Below are 24559 nucleotides of genomic sequence, written 5' to 3'. Positions count from 1 at the left end.
TATGGAAGAACTTCTTGGAAGAACTTCTAGGAAGAACCAAGTAGATTTTTCTATAGTTGTTCTCAACACGGCACTAGATCTTTGGTTGGTTGGCACCAAACTTTTGGTTTAAAACTTCGTTTCTCCTTGAAAATTTCTCCATAATGGCTAGCGTTAACAAATTACTCTTCCTCTCGGCCATCGCGCTTGTCGCTCTCCAGATTTCCAGCGCGAGATCCCTTCACCGCAGGCTTTTTTGGCAGGACTTCTTCAATGTCACCGATTTCCTCGTCACCACTGGAGTTCCCAGCCTGGGAAACCCGGCGAATCCATTCGGAGCCATCGCGGTCGTGGATGATCCCGTGACTGTGAGCCGATCGAGCGATTCCCGCGAAGTAGGAAGGATTCGAGGGACGAGCACGGTGGTGTCGATGGATAGCCTCACATCTCTGGTGTCTGTGACGCTCACTCTAGACGAATTCCAGGGCAGTAGCCTACGTTTCTCAGCGCCGTCACGAATTCCAGTGGTCAGCTCCCAATCGCTACTGGCACTGGCGAGTTTTTGTTTGCCAAAGGCTACGCTCTCGTCGATCGAATCGTGGAGGACATCAATTCCACGTTCTCCTTCGATCTACGCGTACTCCACTTCTAGAAATTTCAAATACCAATAAAGAAATTTTTGACTAGCGTTTACTTCCACAGTAAAAGGTCTTTGACCAAGGAATCGATGCCGGATCGAGAAGATCCTCCTTCTTCCATGCCCTGTCTAGCGAGTTCTCCAAGATCGCTCGCTTTCTTTCCAAGCTCATCCCGCCTTTCAAACATGAGCTCCTCGATCGCAGCCTCCAAATCGGTCTTGCTCACAGCGTCAGTAACCGTGTTACCCAATCGTACCGAAACCCCCCACTCCTCGTCCAAGATCTTGCGCGTCAAGCACTGATCGGCCATTCGAGGCATCGAGATCACAGGAACGCCAACAGTGATGCTCTCCAAGATCGAATTCCATCCACAATGCGTCAAGAAACCGCCCACTGCACGGTGCCCGAGGACCGCAACCTGGGGTGCCCAGTCGGTTAGCAGCCCGCGGTATACCGTCCCATTAACGGTGTCACCAGACTTGAAAGCGTACCGCGCGGTACAGCCGAATTCCTTCGGTACTAGCTTGAGCTGCTCCGGGCGTACCACCCATAGGAAAGCGATGTTCTTAGTAGATTCCAGAGCCAGGGCTATCTGCTCGAATTGGGCTGCCGGGACTGGAGCGACCGTTCCAAACGCAATGTAGAGCACCGATCGAGGCTCCTGTTTGTCCAGCCATGGAATCACCTGGTTTGGATCGTCTGGATCACCCCCGGTGGAGATGTTTAGATGGAGAGGACCCACTGGAACGATGTTGATTCCACATAGCTCGAGAGCTCTCACCGCATTGCCTTCCAGGGCGTGGGAGGAGTTTGCCAGTACTCGATCAGCTTGGGTGCTATACCGCACGGCTTCCACAAAGGTCTCGACAAGAACCTTGCCGCGGAAGTTTGGATCTGTGGCATGGTGTAGCGTCGTGTAGTCCAAGGCCTTGAGGTCCGGAAGTCCTGGAACCTTCACCGTGGCTTCGAGATCTAGCAATCCATTTCTAAGATCACAAAGAAAAGGTTTGGAGTTCACGTACCTTTGATCGCATTCTCAGAGATGAGCCTTGGTAAGTTACTATACACGGCAAGCTCGGTCATGGTGGACGTCCAAAACGCGACCCATGGCACGCCCAAGTCACGGGCAACTTCTCCACCCCAGCCCACGAGAACGTCGGTGATGACGCACGTCACCCGGCGGTGCCGCCAGAGCGCCGACACCGCACCGCCCAGCGCCTTAAACTTTGGGAAGAAGTCGAGGAAGAGCTGCAAGCTCCTCTCGGCCGGAGGCTCCAGCGGCAAATCCTCGTAGCGCACAAACTCCAAACCTTTCTCTCGCTGCGATGGTGTCGCCCCTCCAGAGAGTGGCGACTTGTTTTGCGGGAGCTGGAGGATCGTGACGGCGATCCGGCCGCCAGTGAGAGAGTGGAGATGGCGACAGAGATGGAGGAGAGGGATCTCATGGCCCTTGAGGAAGAATGGCACTGCGAGAATGTGTATGTGATCCAAGTGTTGTTCCTCCATAGCTCCGAGAAGAATTCAAAGTTTTCCTTTTCTGATGGTTTTCTGCTCCAGCATAGCTGAGCTCGTTCCTCCTTGTCTTTTATTTGTCCGTCGTACTCGTTGTTCGCTCAAATGCTCTCATACGTGGCAGTAAACTAGCAAGCCCACGAATTCTAGTAACTGTTGTTTTTCTTTCTTTCTTTACTCTTGATTCTTTCTTGAAAACACAACGAATTGACCACTATGATTTGAAGTTCTACTTAGAGCTCTGGAAAAAGTGTGATGAACTCAGCAAAAGAAAAGGATCACAAAGAGTAGGTGACCAAGAAATATGCTATGATATGCTCATAAACTTAATAATACATTTTTTTTTGTTACGACACATGATACGCTCCACACAACCTTCAAGCTCAATGCTATTTCATGCTTCATAATTTACACACCCCAAGCTATCACTTAATGGTCTCTCAAGCATTTTATTTATATATGCTGTTTATGGTTTTGCAATGCCCAACTTGAAACATGAATGCAAAGTTTCAAGTGTGTTGTGAGTTGTTGAGATTATAATGTAAACTTTATATGTTGAGATTTGCTTTATGTTAAGAGTTAGGTGAACACGGGGAGAGTTAGCTGAGGAGCAATAGACACATACACACACCAACAGCAACACTAGGAGACATTCTGGTCCTTATGCTTACGCATAAGTTTGAGAATATTCTCTTGTTGTAAAGGTCATCACTCTCCGAGCATCACTGTTTGCCCTCAACCATCTCTGTCATGGCGACCAAAGCAAGCCATTAGATTTTAGGCTCTGGAAGTCGATAGAAACCGCAGCGTCATCGAGATCGTGGCCAGGAACTTGGACGAGCATGTCAGTGAACATGAGCCAGGAGCTGACTGTCCTCGGGATCATGCAAGCGCTCGTGTTTGGGACGAGCCGAAGCTTCGATGTGGACGATTTCATCCGCTTGATCCAGCGCGAATGAGCTCAGCGGGGGCCTCCACATCGGCGATTGCTTCCCATGGATCAAATGGATCTCTCGCTGCCCAAGCTGAGGACAGTGTGCATGCCTTGCTCCAAGCGCACATGGACGTGCACCGATCTTCCATGGCCAAGCAAGAACAAAGCCAGAGCTTCCTGCTCTCGCTCGAGAACATGCCGGAACCATGCTGGTAAGACTGGGCGTTAACTTATGTGTTGACTAGAGTGTTGACCGGTTTGCTCTCTTTTGTTCTTGCTCCTAGGATGCCGTGAGTGCCGCTCCTGGACGCTCTTCCTCCAGAGATCTTGGCAAAAGACCAGAGGAATTGGACGAAGTGATCCCTGCCGGCAGCGCTCTGGTGAGCGAGGGCGACATTTCCCTACTTCCCCGCAGTTGCCAGAAAGAGCCTGCGAATGCATCCTCCAGGGCTATCTGCTTGAATTCGACTGCCGGGACTGGAATGTAGAGAACCGATCGAGGCTCCTGTTGTCAGCCATGGAATACCTGGTTTGGATCGTCTGGATCGTCGTCCCCGGTGGAGATGTTCAGATAGAGAGGACCGATTTTGATTCCTCATAGCTCAAGAGCTCTCACCGCATTGCCTTCCAGGGAGTCATCTCCGAGAATGCGATCAAAGGTACGCGAATTCCAAACTTTTTCTTTGTGATCTTAGAAAACTTGGATTGCTAGATCTCGGAACCACGGTGAAGATAACTTGGATTGCTAGATCTCGGAACCATGGTGAAGATAACTTCGGAACCACGGTGAAGATTCCAGGACTTCCGGACCTCAAGGCCTTGGACTACACCGCTACTCCATGCCACAGATCCAAACTTCCGCGGCAAGGTTATTCTCGAGAGCGTGACATAGAGCCCAAGCTGATCGCGTACTGGCAAGCTCCGAGCTTCGATAAGTTACTATACACGGCACTCGGTCATGGTGGACGTCCAAAACACGACCCTCGGCACACCCAAGCGACTTCTCCGTCCCAGCCCACAAGAACGTCGTGATGACGCACGTCACCCGGCGGGAGCGCCGTCACGGCACCGCCCAGCGCCTTAAGCTCTGGGGAGAAGTCAACAAGCTCCTCTCGCCGGAGGCTAATCCTTGTAGCGCACGAACTCCAAATCTTTCTCTGCTGCGATGGTCAGAGTTTTACTTAGAGCTCTAAAATAAAAGTATCAAAATGGAGTAAGCGAGTTCTTGCAAGTTGGATTATCTGGTGGCGTCCTCGTTGCGGGCGCGCTCCCACTCACTGGCTCTGCCCACCCGTCTTGTGGGTGCCACTTGTGAGTTTATGTCTCCATATGTGATCGACTAGACGGTTGGGGTGTCATCAACTTACCTAACGCATAACTTTGAGAATCTTCTCTTGTATAAGTCTCAAGCCGAGAGAGCTTGTCAGCTATGGCGTCCCGAAGCAATCCGCCTCATGTTGTGGTGATTCCTCTTCCAATCTCTGGCCACACTAATCCGTTGCTCCAGCTCTCTGTGCAGCTAGCGTCCCTTGGATCCGATATCACATTCATCACAACGAGCAGCACTCTCCAAGCATCACTCTCGGCCCTCAACCATCTCTGCGACGGCGACCAAAAATTGAGGCAAGCAATTAGATTCCAGGCTCTGGAAGTCGATAGAAACCGCAGCGGCTATACGCTCCCTGAGAGCATCGAGGTCATGGCCAGGAACTCGGACGAGATTAAGAAGCTGGTCGCGGCTTCTGCTCCAGAGCTCGGGCCGGTTTCCCTGGCCATCATCGACTTCCTGCTTATCGACCGTCTCGAGAGCTTAGCTTGCAACGTTGCTGCGTTTTGGGTGTCGTCGGCGGCCATGCTCCACATCACTGTCAACGTCGAGACGCTCCTGAAGAAAGGATTCCTTCCGCTCTCCAGGAACGATCGATCGCCCGAGAAGAAAGTGGTGGATTCGTCCGTGATACCAGGCGTTCCTTGCGAGCTCTCGGTTTTCACGGACATCCCCGAGGACCCTCTGGATCCAGTGAGCTTTAGCTCGATGAGAAAGCTCAAGAACCTGCTCAAGGCTCCATGGCTGATGATGAATACTTTGGACGAGTTGGAGGAGCAAACTTTGGGTGATTTGAGGGACCAGGGATTTGGCAAGCTTGTCAACGTTGGGCCAGTGCTCGTCGGGGCGGTATCAAGCATGGAAGATCACGTCCAAAAAGAATGGCTCGACGCACAAGAGGTTTCGTCCGTGTTGTACGTGTGCTTTGGAACAATGGTGGAGCTCCCGGAAGAACAAGTCATGGAGGTCGGCTATGGCTTGGAGGCAAGCCAGCAGAGCTTTCTCTGGGTCCTACGTGAGAGCTCCCAGCGAAAGCTCGGGGATTTCCTCCAGGGCTTGCGGACGAGGATTGGAAACCGGGGGCTGATCGTGTCATGGAGCTCGCAGATTGATATTCTCAGGCACCCGAGCGTGGGAGGATTTGTCACGCACTGCGGCTGGAACTCGACGCTCGAGAGCTTGAGCTCCGGGGTCCCGATGATCGGGTGGCCGTTCATGGGCGACCAGCCCATCAACTGTAAGTTCATGGTGGACGTGTGGAGAGTCGGGGTGAGGATCGAGAGCAAGAACAGCAGCGATGGAAGCTCCAGGATTGTTGGAAGGAGCGAAGTCGAGCGAGCCTCCAGGAGTTTGATGGGCAGTGAAACGCTGAGAAAACGAGCAAAGGAAATCAAATCCAAGGCCATGGAGGCCATGGAGGTTTCCCGCGCTCGTCTAAAAGAGCTTCTCTATCTCTAGAGCCTTGATCCACTACTCTATATTGAAAGTTTCAGTCATACAACCATTTCTCTCTTGCACAGTTTACATCGATACTCCATAGCTTTGTGCTCGGTCTCACGATCTTGCAACACATCAAACTCGTCACCTCTTTGCTCGAATTCTCGCAGCTGCTTGATAAATCCCGCGTTTGGGCGAATCCCCTCCTTGCATCTCCTCAGGGACTCGAGCGCCTCGTCCATGCCCAGCCCCTCCTTCCACATCAAATACGCCGTCACCACCGACGCGCTGCGAGAGAAGCCGCCAATGCAGTGGACGAGAACAATCCCCTCCTCCACCCCTCGATCAATGAAACCCAGGCACTCTCGCAGCACCTGCGCTATGTCCTGGCTCTCCTCGTCCACCAACGGGACGATCTTACGCACTGGTGGAGTGCCAGCAAAGCCGGGGCGCTTCTCCTGGAGCTGCCGGGCGACACGAACGAACTCTTCCATGCGATACTCGGGCACGACTTTGATGAAGTTGCAGCCATCGCCCAGGCAAACTGGAGCTAGGGTGAGGATGTGGGTGAATCCATGCCAAGACCCAGAGACGAAACTACCCGCGTCGTCAGCGTTGCCAATGTAGAGCCACTCGCGAACTTGCCTCATTCCTCCTCGATACAAAAACCCTAATCTCTCACAGTCCTTATAGATCCTCAAGAACCCTAATTCCTATTTGACCTTTTTTGACTTCTCCTTATGGACTCTTCAAACCAATGTCGTCCATTGGTGTCATCCAATCTCGCGATTTGAGCTTCACGAGTCTAGCTTCACAGATCAGGGAATGCAAGCGCCTTGACCGGGCAAGGCAAATCCATGCAAGAATTCTCACGAATGGGCTCAAGAGCAATGTTTTCCTGTCGAATCTTGTTATCCAGATGTACACCAGGTGTGGCAGCGTCGACGATGCCTGGCTTGTGTTCCAGGGCCTTGAGCAGCGCAATTTCTTCTCCTGGACACATATCATTGCAGCATTTGCCCAGACAGGGGATTTTGAGAGAGCGATTAGTGTGTTCGAGACAATGCCTGCTAAGAACACCGTCTCGTTTAACATCGCGATTGCGGCATTTGGGCAGCAGGGGAAAGTTGGTAGAGCCGAGGAGATTTTTGTTTCCATGGAGTTTGTGACGCTGGTCTCTTTAAACTCAATGCTCACAGCATATGCCCACAACGGGTATCTGTCGAAAGCGAAGCTTCTCTTTAATTCCATGCCAGAGAAAAACGTAATCTCCTGGAACTCTATGATGCACTGTGTTAGCGAGCACGGAAAATTGTCCGAGGTTAAAAGGATTTTCAATCAGATGCCGGCTTGGAGCGTGATCTCGTGGAACATCCTTGTGACAGCAAATGCCCAGAGAGAAAATTTGGAACACGCAAGAACTCTTTACAATCAGATGCCCGAGTGGTGCCTCTCTTCGTCCAATGCGCTCATCACTGCGCTTGCGGAGAACTCACTCCTCGCCCAAGCCACAGATCTGTTCAACCTAATGCCCTGGCACGATATTGTGACCAAGAACGCGATGATCAAGGCACTGGCTGAGAATGGGTGCCTCGTCCTTGCTCGTAAGTTCTTCGATTCCATCCCGGAGAGAGTTCTCGCTTCATGGACACTGCTGTTGCAAGGTTACGTGGAGAATTTCGAGCTGGAAGACGCTAAAATAGTTTTCGACTCCATGCCAAAGCATGACGTAGTCTCTCAAACTGTTATACTTCGTGCATATGCCCAAGAAGGGTATTTGGAGGAATCCAAAGTCTTATTTGACACCATGGAGGCCAGGAATTTGGTGTCATGGACAGGAATAGTTCAAGCATATTCTTTGTGTGGGTATCTAGAGGAGGCAAAGTATATGCTAGATTCTATGCCCGAGCACGACATTGTATGCTGGACTGTTCTCTTCACAGCATATGCCCAAAAAGGGCATATGCAGGAATTTCTTACTACCGTCTGGAATATGCCGGGTCACAACGTTGTGTCAAGAACAGCGACCGTGGTGGCGTTTGTCCAAAGTGGTAATCTCGATCGAGCGATGGCGCTTTTTGATGCGATGAGCGAGAGGAATTTGGTCACCTGGACTACTCTAATCGTAGCAAATGCCAATGGCGGCAATGGCGGGCGCGCGCTGGAGCTCTTTTGGGCGATGGTCTTGGATGGAATCCATCCCGACGAGATCGCTTTCACTGGCGCTTTGATCGCGTGCGACCACATCGATCTGGGCTGGAGCTACTTCGTGTCGATGGGCTACAATTTTGGGCTCCGCCCTCGCAAGGAGCAGTTTTGCTGCGTGCTGGATCTGCTGGGAAGAATGGGGCATCTCGATCAGGCCGAGGATCTCATCCACAGCATGCCATTCGAGCCGGATTTGATGGCCTGGGGTGCGCTGATGGGCGCGTGCCGGATCCACCGAGACCTCGATCGCGGCGAGCGCGTCGCAAAAGAATTGCTCGATCTAGACCCCGGAACCGCCCACGTCTTGCTCGCACAGATCTACGCCACCAAGCCCAAAAATTCAAAGAACCCTAGATGCCCAAAATGATTCTCTGTACGGAATGGGCCGTGTTTGGGCCAGTGACCGTTGGAAGTTTAAAAAACGTTGGGACCGTTTGGGCGGATGTACCTAGGGTTCTTACGAGATCGTAGTAGTAGCGATCGAGAGGTATTTTGTATAGATTTCTCGCTCCGCTGCGCGCTCGCTATGGCGTTTTCTTGCAAGCCAGATCGCTCCAAGTTTACCAGGTCGCCGGTCGCTCCCAAAAAGAGCCCTTGCCAGGTCGTGCCGCGGCAGGAGGGGGGAGGATTTGCGCGAAAATGCAGCAGTCCAGTGTTCACGAGCTCTCCAATGCGCCCTCCAGGTGAGAGATTTCTAGATTTCTAGCTCTCCAATCTAGCATAGCGTTGCGAAACTATGGCCTAATCGCTGGATGAAATTCCTGGCAGTGAGGAGGGGATTTCCCTTGCCGGTGCCGAAGACGCCAGACCACCAGCACCTCAAGGAAAATGGTCCTCCTTGTAAGATCCCTTCTTCTCCGGCTTCTTCGAACAAACAGAGAGCTCTTGCGAAACCACCCTCGCCAAAGAAAATTCTTGGAGAACACAACGTCGTTGACGCTGCGGTGGTTTCTTCGAAGAGGTGCCGCAAGGAATGGCAGATTCCAAGTTCTTCGGGGATAGAGCTCAAAGAGAGCTTGAGTGGGATGGAGTCTCCGGCCGATGCTGCGTGTGCTGTGGATCAAGTCTCGACGTTTCCGGTGAACGTAGAGGTGCTGGGAGAGCCGGAGCCAGTGGCTGGATGGGTCCAAGAGCGTCCCACGACTCATCATCGAGAGGTGGCGGACTCAAAGGATTTGGCCAGGAATCTTTTTGGTGGCGTAGAAACTCCTGGAGAACATCAATCTCCTCAGCATTCGTCCTCGGGGAGCAGCAGCCATGGCACGAGCGAAGAGGAAGATTTGGCGATCGCTTCCTCGATGATTTTCGAGAAAGTGGAGCTGGATGATTGGATCGTTCATGCTCCTGAGGAAGCTCTTGCGGCAGTAACTTCAATCGAAAGCAACGTAGCAGCGGTGGTGGTGGAAGAAACCAAGACAGTTTCCAACGTTCATTGTGGAAGGCAAAACATCTCGAGAAGTATCAAGTGGAGCGGGGCTCTGGGATTCCTGGTTCTTTTGTTGTACATCTCGGCACTGGCAGCTCCACCAAGGCAGATTTTTCATGAACTCTGGAGCAGACGATCAGAATTTTGCGTGGTTCCTGGCGAGATAGAGTGGAGCTCCGAGGCAGACACGGTCGGGCTTTATGTTAATCCTGCGACATTGCTGGAACACTGCTCAGTAGCAAAACGCCAGCTTTTGGAGCTTTACGAGAAGTCTTCCGGCAAGCTCGCGGAAGGACTGGGCTTCAATTCCGTGAGGATCATCACCAGCTACTACTCGAGCTTGGTTCTTGGCAACCATGCAAAGGACGTTCTCTTCAACTCCTGCCGCGAGTTTCAAGGACAGTACTACCGCTTGAGGGTTGCGACAGTATCGCTTATTGAACAAGCCATACCGCTGGAGAGTACAGCTAGAGATGTGCTCACAGGATGGAGTTTCGAAGATAGCTTCTCGAAGGCGCGCCAGTGGTTTACTTCGGTCGAAAGCTATGCAAATGAGGCTTTGATTCACCGCTATCTTCGTCTTCCATCCCCGTCTATTTCCGCTGCTCATCGCGACGTTCCATATTTCGAGAAGCTTAACGAAGAGGCAGACGGTAACACTCACGTAGCGGAAACAGATCCGGCGTTCGAAAGTGATGAGGTTTCTAAAGCCATTGACTGGATAGGAGACACCATTTCGGTGTGTCGGTTACCAGAGCATCGTTCTCCAGTGAACTCAGCGTCGATGCCAAACGCAGCGGTGAAGCAAGACATGATCAACGAAGCTGATATGGAGTTGGAAATTCCCAATGCTGGAGAAAACTACTTCGAAGAGCAGCATGACAACAACAACAAGCTTTATCTTGGAGCAGTTTTAATCGTCGCAGTTCTGGGCTTGGCTGTTTCCTACCGTCTCCAATCGCCTGCGAAAGTTCCGGAGAAACCACCAGTGGAAGAGTTCTCAAGCCCGGGTTGCGAGCTATCAGTTCAAGATATAATGCGGATGAGAGGAGCTGACGAAGAGCTTATACTGACGCCGGAGCAGGAGACTGGAGGCTACTCGCCATACGGGAGTTTTACTGCTTACAAGCGCGTTGTTTACAACGAGGTACGTTTGCTGAGTATACTTATCTCGCTCGCATCCTCAAGTTCTCTACTGAAAACTTTCCAGGGATCCGAGAAAGAGGAGGTAAAACTCACACCCGTGAGGCGATCTAGCAGAATCCGAAACCAAGTTCCTCGTTTGTTCACGTCATAGCCTCAACGAGGTAAAGCTTTGATTAGAATTCATCTTGATGCAGTCAGCATATGCATCACACAGGCTAGGAAAGAAGCATGTGTGTTTCCGAAACACATGGAAACATAGTCTATAGACTGACTGACTTAGAATCTTTTTGTTCTAAGCAAATAGCAAATTCTTTTTAGCCATGGGCGAGCGCTTCCTTTACAGGGTTTGCTCCCGAGAGGAGCTCAACGAGGCCAAGCTTGATGGGCTACTGCGAGGCAACACTCTTGACAAGAAATCGGGTTTCATCCATCTTAGTACCAAGTCTCAGGTACAAGTTTTCTACTTCTGATTCTAGCTCTTGAGTGACGGCTTAATTAAGTTTCCAGGTTGCGGGAGTCCTGGCTCTCTTCTTCGCTGGTAGAGACGATCTAGTGCTCCTGGTTGTCGACCCTCACAAGGTAGCCATAGCCCAAAGTTTGCTTTTAAACTACTATTTTGATCCTAATGTTTCTTCTTCAGTTGGCCGATGATGGAGTGGTAAAATACGATGAGGCCGAGCCTGGCGTGTTCTTTCCACATTTCTACGGTCCCGCTGGAAACTTTACACCGATGCCGCTGGCGGCCGTGGTGGAAGAACATGCTCTCATGCTCGAGCAAGGCCTCCATGGCTTGCCTTTCAAGGACTGAGATGAAAAGAAAGAGTAAATTTGGTGGCGGTGGAGACATCAGCTCCGAGCTACCATCATGCCTAGTACGTGATCGTTCTTTCTTTTCTTGCTTGAAGTATCGACCACTCTTTCTTTCTTTTCCAAGTCATAGTTTGATAGAAGGGCTGACTTGGCACGACCATTGAAGATGGCGGTTCACCGCAAGCGTGCAACGAACGCGCGCCGCCGCCGCCGCTCCCCGGTTGAAAGATCACGCTATCAAGTCACAGTGGTGATGGATCGCGGGAGGAGGGGCTAGCGCCCGGCGATGGACTAACGACTCCAGGCCATCGCCCAAGGCCAGTGACTTACATTCCAAGCTGGGTCCTCTCTTCGTCACCGGCGGGGATGGAGGCGGAGGTGGCGATGCGGTAGTGAGAGCTCTTGCGAAGATCTTCAAGCTCGACAACGGCAAGAAGAAAGAGGAAGAAGATCGCAGCATGCCTCCACACGCAGTAGCAGCAGAAGAAAGAAAAGGAGGAGAGGATGGTTGCGTCCAGCAAAGTTCTTCGCTGCTGCGATGCATCACTTCCACCGCCGGCAGTTGCAAGCCCGCTCGATGCTACAGTCAGGGGGACTTCCGGATCATCAAGTCGATCGGGCATGGTGACATGGGGACCGTGTTCTTGGTGGCTCTCCGCGGGGACAACTCGCCGTATGCCATGAAGGTGATGAAGAAGGAGGTGTTGGCGGCGAGGGAGAACTTCCACAGGGCCCAGACTGAGAAGGAGATACTCAAGGCCTTGGATCATCCGTTTCTTCCTCGGCTGCTAGCTCACTTTGAGACGGACAAGCACACGTTCCTGGTGACGGACTACTGCTGTGGAGGAGATCTCAACGTGTTGCGGCAGAAGCAGCCGGACAAGCGGTTCTCGGAGAGCGCTACCAGGTAAGAAAAAACGAAACTTTGCTTGGAGGCGTGCTCTCTCGTTCTTTGGAAGAACTTTTCTTGCTTGGAAGAACTGTGATGAGTTTGCTTTCGTGATAGAACTCGTGTCGAAAAACTTTGGGTATTCGATTCGCTTGCAAAGCCTGACTCGGTGCTGTGGACTGCCTTCCTTTCAGACTGATCGCGTGTGTACTTACAGGTTCTATGCTGCCGAGGTTTTGCTAGCTCTCGAGTATCTCCACGAACACGGCATCATCTACCGTGACCTCAAGCCCGAGAACATCCTCATCAAGGAGAACGGTCACGTAATGCTCACAGACTTCGATCTCTCGCTCAACCTCGCCACCAAGAAGAAAACGTCCTCGTCACCTCTCTTTACGGACAAGAAGAAGAAGCCGAGCAAGCCGAGGCCGCTCTCTTGTGGACTCCACTTCGAGCTCCCGAGGATCATCACCCAGAGGAGGAAGAATACGAGCAAAAGCTGCAAGAAGGCCGTGGCTAGAATCTTCCCCAGGAGCTGCGGCTCCTCCTCGGATTGCCGATCCAATTCCTTCGTTGGGACCGAGGAGTACGTCGCTCCCGAGGTGGTGTGGGGATCCGGCCATGGACTGCCGGTGGACTGGTGGACGTTTGGAGTCTTCCTCTACGAGCTCGTCTACGCCAAGACTCCATTCAAAGGCTCGAGGAGGAAGGATACGTTCTACAACATCCTTTGCAAGGAGGTGGAGCTTCCAGGCCCTCCGACGCCGCTCAAGGATCTCATCGCCGGGCTGCTCGTCAAGGACCCGGAGCAAAGGCTGGGATCCAGGCAGGGAGCGTTGGAAGTGAGAAACCACGCCTTCTTCCAGGAAGTGAGATGGAGCGAGGTGGAGCTGGTAGCGCGGCCGCCGGTGGTTCCACCACCTTTCTCGCTCGAGGAGATCGAGCGAGGCAGGAAGTTTAGAGAGATTGGCATTGACGACGATCACCACAGCCAGGAGCTGCTAGCCAGGAAGAAGAAGCTCCAAGCCGTGAAGCAGCTCCAGGAGGGGATGCTGGCGCAAGCTTGTCCTCCGGCCTTGCAAGACGTGGAGATTTGCTCGTCGTATGATAAGTACGCTGCCAGTTGCGATCTTCCTCCTCCTCGGTTGCTCGGCGAGGGTGGTGACGAGGAGGAGGAAGATGGCGTTGTGGTGTTGCGAACTTCGACGCTGCTGGCCTCTGACGGTGCTCGGGAGGAGATTGGAGCCAAGACTTTGGAGCTTCTCGACTCGAAAGCTGCGGTGGGACTGGTGTTTGAAGTCACGAGCGAGGGTGACGGTGGCGGCGGCGAGGACGGTGGCAAAGTCGTCGTCGTCGTCAAGAATTTTGAGAGCGAGGAGGAGTTGCAAAAGGTCCAGCAGCTCGTAGAGACTGAATCCAATTCATTCGACGTGTTTTGATTAGATACATGGAAGAAAGAAAGCAAAGCAAGAACTTTCTTTTGGTCTTTTACCTTGCTTCTTTCTTCTTACCTCGCTCGCTCGCTCGCTCCTACCAAAATTTTGTTTCATTGTTTGTCTAGTACTCTTCGTAGTCCTCTTCCACGGCCTGTTCGTAAATGTAGCTATAGCTCGGGATATCGTTCTCCAGCTCGGCTTCGTTCTCGTTTTCGTGCTCGTTTTCGTTTTCGTTTCCTTCCTGATCGTGTTCTTCTTCCGGTGGGACTTTGGTGTCGGCTGGCTCGGTCTTTCCCGGAGGCTCTTCGACCCATTTTGATGGCGAATCCTCCTGTGTAGCATCCATACAGGTCGTGAGAGTGAGCGACTAGGCAAACATATGGCGTACCTTGCCGTTAAACATCTTCTCCAGCACACTATAGTTCAGCTTGGAGCTCAGTCTCTGCCAGTACAGTTCGATTAAACACCTCTCCTTTTATATGACGACCAGCTTACCTTTTTCTCTAGCATTTGTCTGGTTGCCTCGGCTGCTGATTCCGCGGGCTTGCAGTTTGCAGTATCACCATGCTTGTGTTTTCTAGCCTGGATAAATGAGGAAGAAGATCACGACCGACTGACGAAATGAAAAGCAGTGACGTTACCTTTCTGGACATCACTACTGTAGCTGCGGCAATCTCTGCAGCAGTTCCTGACGTCGACACGGCAGCCATGGACTCAGCTTGCGCCTTGAGTGCTGCCTCCTTGGCTTCTTGCTCCTGAAATATAACCATCACGCATGAAACTTCCACGTTTTGCATATCATACCTGGATGTATTCTTTGTTCATCTCCGTCCAGACAATGGTTTTCAGTCTGATCTCGTCTTCTGTGTTGAGATAGGTAGTTAGCTGCAGAAAAGAAACGTTTATGGCGGGTCTGGATTAATTGAAGAGAGAAACTGCGTGCCTCAACGTCGTCGATATCAGATAGTGACTCCGGTTCGTCGTCCACACTGTCTTCGTATCGCTTTTCGGCCTTCGTTTCGTGTGTGACACAACTCTCGGTCACATCGTCAGCGTCAAAGTAACTGTGTTCCTCTTGTTCCAGCTTTTTCTTGATAGCTTTTTCAGCGACTGGAGAGCTGTTTGTGCATGTCAAATCTTCGTCCTCGTCTGAGATGGCCTGGACAAAATGAAAAGAAGTAAGGACGGCAACACGTTCTATTATGCTCACCTCAGCGGTCAGCTTTCTCTTTTTGTTCTTCAATAGTCTCTCCCGCTCTTTCTGGGCTCTTTGAAAGGCCGGGGGTGCAGATCCTCCTTGTAATCCACCAGAAATCTTGACGAACTAATGGAGACAAGAAAAGAGAGATGTCAATCATTCAAGGTAGACCACGCTTACATCGTCATAGCAGTTTTTGCAGAGTCCATGTGCGTAGTGTTGAGCTCCCGAGTCCTTGTGCTCGCAAAGAATTTCCTTAATAACCCCGTTATTTACAATATCAGTCTGGGAAACGGACAGCATCTCTTTCTCTCGTTGTTTAGCCTTCGCTTCAAATTCTTCTGGCTGCAAAATATAAGTTCTTTGTCTTCAATAACAAAGTTAACAGCAAAAACTAAAAAGATTCTCACAGTTAGGCTACCAGCTTCTGTGTTGCTAAACTCTACAAGCCGCTTGGTTATCGTAGCCTTGCAAACGTAAACGACGCTTTCCTGAAGTAGCAAAAACGTTACACAAAGAAAGAAAAACAACACCTGATATTTACCACATCCGCTGTCGAGCATTCCAAACCATGAATTCGAGTTGATAAAAGTAAAGCAGCTCCACAGATCCCGCTGGGTCTCCTACCCGTCTAAGATCCAGATTACGTCGGGGGTCAGTATCTCAAAATCAGAGATACAAACCTGAATCCAATCTTGCTTCATGCTAGCTACTATCCTAAGTGCAGTATTTGCAATGGCAAATTGATTTTTGGAGGAAGTCCCTGGTGCTATTCTGTGTAGAAGTCCTGCGGTTTTGAAGAGTAACATCAGATGAGCATCAAGACAAAGAAAACAATACTCACGGTCCGTGAAACGATGGATAAACAGACTTGGATCCACAGGCTTTTGAACCATTGGATGCTGATCTAATCTCAGTAGGGTACATAGTTGGAGAAAAACTGCTCCTAGCAAATATCTGCAGAGATGCAAGGTCTGAGCGTTAAGGAAGTCACACGAAAATCGACCACAACTTACACACTGGTTTGTAGGCAGTCCGAGAAATCAATCAGCAGATATGGTTTATTTCCCTGTCTACAAGCGCCAAAGCTTGAGTTCGTATACGAGGAAAACTCTACCTGCAAACAATGTAGAGGCATGCTGCGGCGACTTGAGATGTTCTCCTTCCTTTCGTAAAGTTTTTCTCCACGGCTAACTATGTAGAGTGTTATGCCAGGAAAAAAGAGCAAAGAAAAGGAAGCAAAGAAAAGGAAACAAAGAAACTTACGACATAAATCCTATGCGCGGAACCAACGATATCATCGCCACCGCCAACTGAGAGCGAGCTCGCTATGTTTCGAATCTCCTGCCTGCCTTTGTCCAGCGTTCTCTGATGAGAATTCGACTGGTAGCCCGAGACGGTCCCGGTGCCATCGTCGACGATGCGAGCGTAAGTTCCATACTGTGATTGCTTGACAATGTTCCCAACGAATTGGCTCTGCGCAAGCGAGAGAACGTAAGATAGTTATCAAAGGAAAGAAAGAAAACTTGTTATCTATCAAAGCAAAGTTTTCTAGCTTTATCTCGAGCAAACCAAAGAGAAACGAAATCTACGTGAAAATCACGATTTAGTACCTGTCCAGACGCCGATTTCGCGAAGGTCGGCTCGGAGGAGAAGACATTGTCATCGAGCACTCTCCCACACCCAGTACAGCATCTACACAGTGATGGAAATTAGGAGATACAAAGATTTTCTTGCGGATCAAGAAACCGCGCAGTCCGAGCGAGAGCATTGGCGAGGACTTACATGAATCCATCGTTGTGCTCGGCAATCTGGTCCTTGCCACAGTAGCTACACCACACCATCGCGCGTCTCTCGCGGAGAAGAAAACCCTCGCTCCTCTCTCCCAAAATTTCCTTGTCTCACAACTAGGATTATGCTAGCGCGCTTGCTAAAGGCCCCTCTTTGGACGCCCCAAGTCGCGCGTTCGATCGCCCCCACACGCCCTAAAATTTCCTTTGGTTAAAAATGCTTCGTTGACTGTTAAGGTCAAAGGGCGCTGACTTTATTTGACTAGTTTAAACTTTTGTGGACAATGGATTCGAACCCATGACTGGTTTTAGCATTTGCAGGAAAGACCCGTTCCAAGGCGAAGCTAATAGCCTGGCGGGCGAGCTATGGAGGGCGCGACGAATTCAGCCCTAATGTGGCGCGCTAGCTAGGGCGCGCGGGAGCTCGCAGGATTGGTCGCAAGCGCGCGTGGAGCGAGGCGGGGATTGAATCGCCACGGCGATGCGGGAGTTTGGGCGCGTCAAGACGCAGAAAATGGAGGGCCGGGTCAAGAAATTCGTGAGGTATGGAATGCTCGCACTTCTTTAGGCTAGCGGAGTGCTTAGTCGCGGCGGTGGATTTTTCTCGCAGGTTTGAGAGCGATTACCTCGACTTTGATGCCGAGGTTCCTCACACATTTGCTTTTGAGACGATTAAGCCGGGCAGTGGCGATGTCCATGGCATCAAGCACGGAAGCAGATGGTTCTCGGGGCTGGGCAGCTTACAGAGGTTTGGGAGGTCTCTTAATTTTGGGGCCAGGGTCTTCTCCGAGGATCACGAGCTCTCCGAGACCAGGATCTTTGATCCGAGAAGCCGATTCATCCAGCAATGGAACAACTTCTTCATACTCTCGTGCTTGCTCGCGGCCTTCATCGACCCATTATTCTTCTACCTCCCAGTGATCAACCAGACGAGGAATTGCTCGCAGCTCCGGAACAGCCTCAAAGTTGTCGTCACTGTTCTTCGCACGATCATCGACTGCTCCTACCTCTTTCACATGCTTCTTCGGTTCCGGACGGCATTCATTGCTCCATCGTCGCGAGTTTTTGGCCGAGGCGAGCTCGTCGTCGACTCCTGGCAAATCGCCAAACGTTACTTGTTCAAGGATTTTGTCATGGACATCTTGTCCGTCCTTCCTCTCCCACAGGTACTGTATATTTTGCTCTTGTTGGTTCTTTCTTTCTTGTTTTCACTGAGCTTACATGTATCGTTGCTTGGTTCCAGATTCTCATCTGGGGGAATTCTCACCTTACCGCGAACAAGACCATGAACACGCTGAGATACATAGTACTCGTCCAATACTTTCCAAGGCTGCTCCGGATCATCCCTTTGACAACGCAGAAGCAAAGCACGACTGGGATCCTGCTGGAAACAGCCTGGGCTGGTGCCGCGTTTAATCTCCTCCTTTATATTCTGGCTAGTCACGTAAGTGCTTTGTCTTACTCACTGTTTTAATTGTCTAAACTGGAAGGAATTGTCAACCTGTGTGACTTTATAGGTGCTTGGAGCGTGGTGGTATTTGCTGTCGACCCAAGCTCAAGACCGGTGCTGGAGGAGAAATTGTTCCAACAGTTGCAACAGTGACTTCTTCGACTGTGGTGCTGATATAGACAACTCCGCGCGAACGGAATGGTTAAATGCAGTGCAAGCGAACTGTTCCACAAACTCTACGTTTTCCTACGGGATTTACAAGGACGCTCTTGACAATGGAATCATCTCTACTGGACTAGACTTCGTCAACCAGTACTTTTATTGCCTCTGGTGGGGTCTTCGCAATTTGAGGTAAGCTACAAAGTCTTGAATTGTATTGCGAGACTCACTTTTCTGTGTTTTTCTGTACTGCAGCTCGCTCGGTCAAGGCCTTGCAACAAGCAATTACGTGGAGGAGACGCTGTTTGCCATTCTGATTGGTATACTTGGCTTGATCTTCTTCGCGTTTCTCATTGGCAATATGCAGGCAAGTGCACTCTTGACATCTGACTTTGTAGTGACAAAGTTTTCTTATTGCAGACTTACCTTGCGTCAATAACCGTCAGACTTGAAGAGATGAGACTCAAGCGGCGAGATTCCGAGCAGTGGATGCGTCACAGACAACTCCCTCCCGTCCTTCGTGATCGAGTTCGACGCTATGACCAGTACAAGTGGGTCACAACCAGAGGAGTTGACGAGGAATTGCTCGTGCAAACATTACCTCTGGATCTCCGACGCGATATCAAGCGCCATCTTTGTTTGGACCTTGTTCGACAAGTAAGCAAAATGATCCATCAGTGTTTGGCAAACCATGAGTTTGACGTTTCTTTCTCCAGGTTCCAATGTTCGATAAAATGGACGAGCGGCTACTAGAAGCTATTTGCGAGCGTTTGCAACCGGCACTCCACACCGAAGGCAACTACATCGTCCGAGAGGGAGACCCGGTGAACGAGATGCTCTTCATCATCCGGGGACGCCTCGAGAGCGTGACAACAAACGGTGGACGAACCGGCTTCTACAACGTCCAAGAGCTCGGGCCCGGTGCCTTTTGTGGAGAGGAGCTACTCACTTGGGCTCTCCATCCCAAACCAAGCAAGAACCTCCCATCCTCGACGCGGACAGTCCGAGCACTGGTGGAAGTGGAGGCCTTCTCACTCAAGGCCGAGGATCTCAAGTTCGTGGCCGGCCAGTTCCGCCGCCTCCACAGCAAGCAGCTCCAGCACACTTTCAGATACTACTCCCAGCAGTGGCGGACTTGGGCCGTGCTCTACATCCAGGCGGCGTGGAGGCGCTTCCAGCGGAGGAAGGAGCACGAGCGGCGAGAAACCGTGGATCAGAGCCTCCAGGAGGCTGCCATCGACGCCATCGCTGGGACGAGAACGTCCGGGACGTCGATCGGGGCGGCGCTGCTGGCGTCTCGATTTGCTGCGAATGCTCTTCGCGGTGTACATAGGATGAGGCTGGCCAGGGCGGCGGAGCTGACGGTTAAGTTGTCCAAGCCGGCGGAACCGGATTTTAGCGCTCCAGAGGAGGACGAGTAGCGCTCTAAAGAGAGACGAGAGAGCTTCTCTCTCTTTTTTCCTAGTGTAACATTTACCCGGGAAGAAGAAGAAAAGATAGGAAGTGTCAATGGGTCGCCGGTTCCAATCTCTTTAGATTTTAGGGCTTTAGATTTTAGCGCCATTTTCAAATTTAGGGTTTATGAGGGTTTGGGCGATCGGCAGCGCCATTCGCAGGGAGAATCGGCGGCAGCGGCGGCGGGAGGGATTGTGGAGTGTGTTGCATCGGCGGCTACACGAGGATTCCGGTGATGGCGGCAATGCCTGGGATGTGGAGGAGGCCCTCAGGCTCCGGGAGGGGACGTCGTGCTCGTACAGGTATACGTGCTTAGTCAGGCGGTGTAGGGATCGGCAGGCGCTCGAGGAAGGGCGGCGCGTGCACGAGCAGATCCGGAAGAACGGGTTTGAGGGGGAGACGTTCCTGGGGAATCTGCTGGTGGAGATGTACGCCAAGTGTGGGAGCTGGGAGGATGCGAGGCAGGCTTTCGAGAAGATAGAACACAAGAATGCTTTCTCTTTCGGGACGGTGATCGCCGCGGCAGCTCAAGAGAGGGATCACAAGTGGGCAGTGGCTGGTTTGTTTGGGAGATTGCTGCTGGAAGGCCTGAGACCGGACAGGCAGATACTTCTCTGTTTGATCTCGTCGTGCGCGTCGCTCGACACAGCCAGGTCGGCCCATGCTTGCCTCGTAGATAGCGGTTTAGAGCAGGAGCTGGGGAATACGATGGTGAGCACGTATCTCAAATGCGAGGGGCTGGAGGAGGCAAGGGAGATTTTCGAGAGGCTTGAGAGCAAAGGATTGTTCGCGTGGACTGCGATCATTGGAGCCTGTGCTCAGAGAGGTCACAACAGGGAAGCGCTCGAGTTTTTCCATCGGCTGGACTGCGAGGGTGTAAAGCCGGACATTGTGAGCTTCATTAACACACTCCGAGCGTGCACCAACTTGGAAGATTTGTCCGAAGGGAGGGGAATTCATCGCCGCCTCTCGGCCGAGGGCCTCGACTCGGATGTGATCGTCGGCAACGCGCTGGTAAACATGTACAGCAGGTGTGGTTATCTGGAAGAAGCCAGGGACGTTTTCGACAGGAGTTTAAAGAGCGAGGCCTCGTGGAACACGCTGATCACCGCTTACTCACGGGAAGAACGCTCCAGGGATGCGATCCAGCTCTTTCAGGAAATGCTCTTAGATGGTACCAAGCCAAACGACGTGACGTTCGTCGGCATAACTGGAGCTTGCAGTAAGGACCGCTATGCAAAGCAGGTCCACGAATGCGTGATTGCTTCCGGGGTAGAGAACCAGCCCGTCTTGGGAACCGCAATCGTGACCATGTACGGGAAATCTGGCAATCTGGTCGAGGCCAGCCAAGTCTTTGACAGGCTTAGCTCCAGGAATATCATCACTTGGAACACACTCATGGGAGCTTACGCGCAGTATGGTCACCCGGATGAAGTTCTGAGGCTTCAGAAAAGGATGGAGCTGGAAGGAGTGAAGCAAAACAGGGTCACGTATCTGAGCCTTTTGGACGCTTGCTCGGAATTGGAGAGCCTGACCGATGGTCAGGCCTTGCACGCACGAATCACCGCTACAGGCTACGTCGGTGACGCTGTTCTTGACAGCGCCGTCGTCAACATGTACACGAAATGCAAGAGCTTGGAGCGAGCGAGGCGCGTGTTTGATCGAATGCAGCTAAAGACAGAGGTTACGTGGACGACACTTATCTCGGCTTATGCTCAACAGGGCCAAGGTATGGAAGCTCTGAAACTTTTTAGACAGATGGACCTTGCAGGGGTCAAGGCGGACGAAGTAACTTACGTCAATGTTCTTGGTGCCTGTTGCAGTTTGGGAGTGCGCTCCGAGGCCGAGTCCATTCGTTCCAGGATATCTGCCAGTGGTATCCTCCACTCGTCCGGTGTTCTGAGGAACAATCTCGTCAACGTCTACGGAAAGCTTGGCGACGTCGCCCACGCACGCAGAGTGTTCGAGGAGATGGAGACGAGAGATGTGTGCTCGTGCACGACGATGATCGCAGCGTACGCGCAGAACGGACACGAGAGGCAAGCGTTGCAGCTCTACCACAAGATGGACCTCGAAGGATTGAAGTCCGACGACGTGACATACATCAGTGTGCTGGAAGCTTGCAGCCGGATCGATGCAGTAAGAACGGGAAAACAGATTCACGAGAGGATAGTTTCCAGTGGCTCCGACTCCGATGTCTACGTCTCCACTGCGCTCGTCAACATGTATGGCAAGTGTGGAGACTTGGAGAACGCACGGGAGGTGTTTGACAGGATGACAACGAGAACGGTGGTGACATGGAACACGCTCTTAACGGCGTATGGTCAGCACGGGCACAGCGAGGAAGCCATCAGACTCTACCAGAGAATGGAGCCGGACGGAGTTGAGCCCGACGAGATCACCTACGTTACCATCGTCGGTGCTTGCGGTGACATGCAGTCTCTAGCGGAAGGAAGGCCCGTCCACGACAGGATAGTGAGAGCCGGCCTGGAGAACGGAGCGCTCGTCTCCACAGCACTCGTCAGCATGTATGGCAAGTGCGGGAGCCTGGACGAAGCACGGAAGATCTTCGACGGCTCCGACTTGAGCAACCTGGTCTCGTGGAACGCAATGATCGTGGCGTATGCTCAAAACGGGGAGGGGAAGCAGGGGCTGGAGCTGTACGAGCTCATGAACTTGGGCGGCGTGGAGCCGAACGGCGTGACTTACACCGGAGTGCTGTTTGCGTGCGCACACGCGGGGCTGCTGGACGAGGCCTGGAAGCAGTTCGTGTCGCTCAAGACGGACAGGGGGATCGAGTGGGAGGACGAGCACTTCAGCTGCATGACGGATATGCTGGGCCGGCTGGGAAGGCTGGAGGAGGCCGAGGAGTTTCTCAAGAGGTTTCCACAGGCGGGTGGAGTTCCATGGCTGTCACTGCTCAACTCGTGCCAGATGCATGGGGATTTGGAGCGCGGGAAGCGGGTGTCGCAGGAGGCCATGAAGAGGAACCCGGAGACATCGTCGTCGTACGTGATGCTCTCCAACATCTACGCGGCACCAGAGGTTGCAAAGATGAAAAGCAGGCTCGGGTTTTGGTATTCCAGGCACTCCAAGTCGCAGGATATCACTTGAAAGGTACTTAAACTTAAAAGGTTTTCCTATTTTTCTAAAGGAAACTTTTTCGGCACATTCCAGGATGTACGACCCTTTTCCCCGGAGTATAAAAAGGATTGCGAGGTTATCAAAGGTCTCAAAGCATACATATGGCGAATCACAAGGATGGGTATGTTCCAGTGGAGCAAGTCTTGAGCGAGCTGCGACGATCGGCAGAGAGGCTACCCATCCGCACCAGGGATTTGATGGATCTCATGGATGTGGTGTCCAAGTTGCTCTACGAGTCGCTTCCAGGAGATTCTGGCAAGGAAAGGAGAACAACAGGGGAGGAGATCCAGGGCAAGTCAAGTTTTCCTCTTGTGGAGAAACTTCCCAAGAAGAAAAGAGAAGCAGATGTGGGCGATACGAAGAACTTGGAGGAGGAGGAGGAGGATTACAAGCTCTTGGATGGGATATCGAAGAAACCTCGGCTGCTGACTAAAATAGTGCCCAAAAAGTATAATCTCAGGGCACACGAGCAGCACACTGCCACCCTTTGCTCTATGTACCAGTGCCACTGAGTGACAACATCCAATCAATCACGGCAATGGTTATCCAAATATTCTAGGGCATTTTAATATTTTATTGTAAAGCATAGCTAGAAAACACATTGTATTGTAGGCTATTTCACATATAAAGGCTAATAAAAAATGTTAAATAATCTAAACAATGTAGACAATGATTTTGAATTCTAATGTGGTCATACTTGCAACTGTGACGAGATAAATCACGCTTGGAGCTCAAACTTGCCTTTCTTCACCTGAGCTTACATTTGTAACCCAAGCTCTTCATCATGGCCTGTTTCTTACGAATCCTCTTTACCATGGTTTCCCTTTGCTGCATTTTTACCGCCTCTAGCAGCACCATGGTAAACGTGCCCTCGTCACACCTCCCACTGAGGAGCTCCGGCGCAGTGGCCACGAGGCCCCGCCGCAGCAGCTGCTTGACCACCTCTTGACTTGACTTTTTGCTGACCATGGGTGACCATGAGCCACGCCCACATCTTTGGGCCCTCACGTAGCATGGCCTCGATACTCTGTGGGAAAGCGCACCACCTTTTGTTCCTGAGCACCACCTTGAGTATGACCTGGCGATTCTTCCCGTTTGCCAATCCGGCTATGGCAGCGTCGCTCAGAAGCCCCGATTCCTTGAGCAGATCCATGGCATAGACATCAAGCGAATCCTGGGCGACGCTGGCCGCCACCTTTTCGCTGGGGTCGAGGCGCACGCCCGCGAGCTTGGCGCGCTTCAACAGCGAGAGGGCATCTTTCAGATCCGGGGTTAATTCGAAGAGCTTCTGGTATGCCTCCTCGGGTATGGGGTGCAGATCTAGCACCGCGTCAACTTTTGCCTCGTAGCCATAAACATGGTCATGCTGTGCCCAAATAGTGTAATCTTGTACACTGGTATGTCGGCGTTCTTCGCCTTTGCTTCGGCATGGACGAGGTGGAAGTCATCAGAAGTGTAATAGCAGACCAAACCCTCGTACACATTGTGACCAAGTGCCCTGCTCGGGTGCTCCTCCAGCATTTGCCGGAAGAGCATCTTCACAGCGTTGCACATTTCCAATGATTGACATGTAGTATGCAATCTCAAGGGGGAACTCGGACCTGAAGTCCCAAATAGCTAA

General features: G+C 51.7%; 8 protein-coding genes across 13 annotated transcripts; 5 read left to right on the top strand and 3 right to left on the bottom strand.

Annotated features, from left to right (window-relative positions):
• Positions 1-641: 641 nt before the first annotated feature.
• On the bottom strand, positions 642-2151 carry LOC9661650 (anthocyanidin 3-O-glucosyltransferase 7). The gene is made up of 2 exons (XM_024687775.1): positions 1640-2151; positions 642-1589 (listed from the first exon to the last, which is right to left on the bottom strand). The coding sequence occupies exons 1-2, from the start codon at positions 2121-2123 to the stop codon at positions 670-672; spliced, it is 1404 nt and encodes a 467-aa protein (XP_024543543.1). The 5' UTR covers positions 2124-2151; the 3' UTR covers positions 642-669.
• Positions 2152-4425: 2274 nt separating this feature from the next.
• Positions 4426-5907, top strand: LOC9661256 (UDP-glycosyltransferase 74E2). Its single transcript, XM_002982606.2, has one exon. It carries the CDS (start codon positions 4493-4495, stop codon positions 5846-5848), a length of 1356 nt encoding a protein of 451 aa, XP_002982652.2. The 5' UTR covers positions 4426-4492; the 3' UTR covers positions 5849-5907.
• On the bottom strand, positions 5884-6477 carry LOC9661648 (dual specificity protein phosphatase 1B). Its single transcript, XM_024687579.1, has one exon. It carries the CDS (start codon positions 6475-6477, stop codon positions 5884-5886), a length of 594 nt encoding a protein of 197 aa, XP_024543347.1.
• Positions 6478-6558: 81 nt separating this feature from the next.
• On the top strand, positions 6559-8430 carry LOC9661508 (pentatricopeptide repeat-containing protein At4g02750). The gene has a single exon (XM_024687498.1). It carries the CDS (start codon positions 6585-6587, stop codon positions 8400-8402), a length of 1818 nt encoding a protein of 605 aa, XP_024543266.1. The 5' UTR covers positions 6559-6584; the 3' UTR covers positions 8403-8430.
• An 18-nt stretch (positions 8431-8448) lies between these two features.
• Positions 8449-13795, top strand: LOC9661255 (protein kinase PINOID). Of its 4 annotated transcripts, none has more exons than XR_002993867.1 (5): positions 8449-8718; positions 8804-10608; positions 10672-11056; positions 11115-11186; positions 11248-11497. XR_002993867.1 is itself a non-coding variant. In XM_002982604.2 (4 exons), exons 3-4 carry the CDS (start codon positions 11876-11878, stop codon positions 13743-13745), a joined length of 1671 nt encoding a protein of 556 aa, XP_002982650.2. In that variant the 5' UTR covers positions 10774-11056; positions 11115-11186; positions 11248-11875; the 3' UTR covers positions 13746-13795. The 4 variants fall into 4 exon arrangements, 1 of the variants encoding a protein (XP_002982650.2); XR_002993868.1 differs by having other exon boundaries at positions 11108-11186; XR_002993869.1 differs by lacking the exon at positions 8449-8718 and having other exon boundaries at positions 8733-10608.
• Positions 13713-16886, bottom strand: LOC9661507 (transcription factor IIIB 60 kDa subunit). 3 transcript variants are annotated; one of them, XM_024687495.1, is made up of 17 exons: positions 16726-16886; positions 16554-16635; positions 16207-16416; positions 16058-16134; positions 15957-16013; positions 15785-15897; positions 15624-15727; positions 15485-15571; positions 15351-15431; positions 15121-15285; positions 14953-15066; positions 14686-14901; positions 14547-14627; positions 14384-14497; positions 14238-14324; positions 14131-14184; positions 13713-14073 (listed from the first exon to the last, which is right to left on the bottom strand). In XM_024687495.1, the coding sequence occupies exons 1-17, from the start codon at positions 16782-16784 to the stop codon at positions 13864-13866; spliced, it is 1911 nt and encodes a 636-aa protein (XP_024543263.1). In that variant the 5' UTR covers positions 16785-16886; the 3' UTR covers positions 13713-13863. The 3 variants fall into 3 exon arrangements, with proteins under 3 accessions (XP_024543263.1, XP_024543264.1, XP_024543265.1); XM_024687496.1 differs by having other exon boundaries at positions 15957-15959; XM_024687497.1 differs by lacking the exons at positions 16554-16635; positions 16726-16886 and having other exon boundaries at positions 15957-16130; positions 16207-16340.
• Positions 16887-17059: 173 nt separating this feature from the next.
• On the top strand, positions 17060-19849 carry LOC9661506 (protein CNGC15b). The gene is made up of 7 exons (XM_024687494.1): positions 17060-17273; positions 17341-17896; positions 17974-18174; positions 18248-18531; positions 18595-18706; positions 18760-18996; positions 19056-19849. Exons 1-7 carry the CDS (start codon positions 17212-17214, stop codon positions 19758-19760), a joined length of 2157 nt encoding a protein of 718 aa, XP_024543262.1. The 5' UTR covers positions 17060-17211; the 3' UTR covers positions 19761-19849.
• A 71-nt stretch (positions 19850-19920) lies between these two features.
• Positions 19921-23015, top strand: LOC9661254 (pentatricopeptide repeat-containing protein At3g09040, mitochondrial). Its single transcript, XM_024687578.1, has 2 exons — positions 19921-22911; positions 22972-23015. The coding sequence occupies exon 1, from the start codon at positions 19921-19923 to the stop codon at positions 22906-22908; it is 2988 nt and encodes a 995-aa protein (XP_024543346.1). The 3' UTR covers positions 22909-22911; positions 22972-23015.
• Positions 23016-24559: the final 1544 nt, after the last annotated feature.

Source organism: Selaginella moellendorffii, unplaced genomic scaffold (assembly GCF_000143415.4).
Source record: "Selaginella moellendorffii unplaced genomic scaffold, v1.0 SELMOscaffold_54, whole genome shotgun sequence".
In the NCBI taxonomy this organism is placed as follows: Eukaryota; Viridiplantae; Streptophyta; class Lycopodiopsida; order Selaginellales; family Selaginellaceae; genus Selaginella; species Selaginella moellendorffii.
This window is presented reverse-complemented; position numbering and strand designations above follow the sequence as displayed.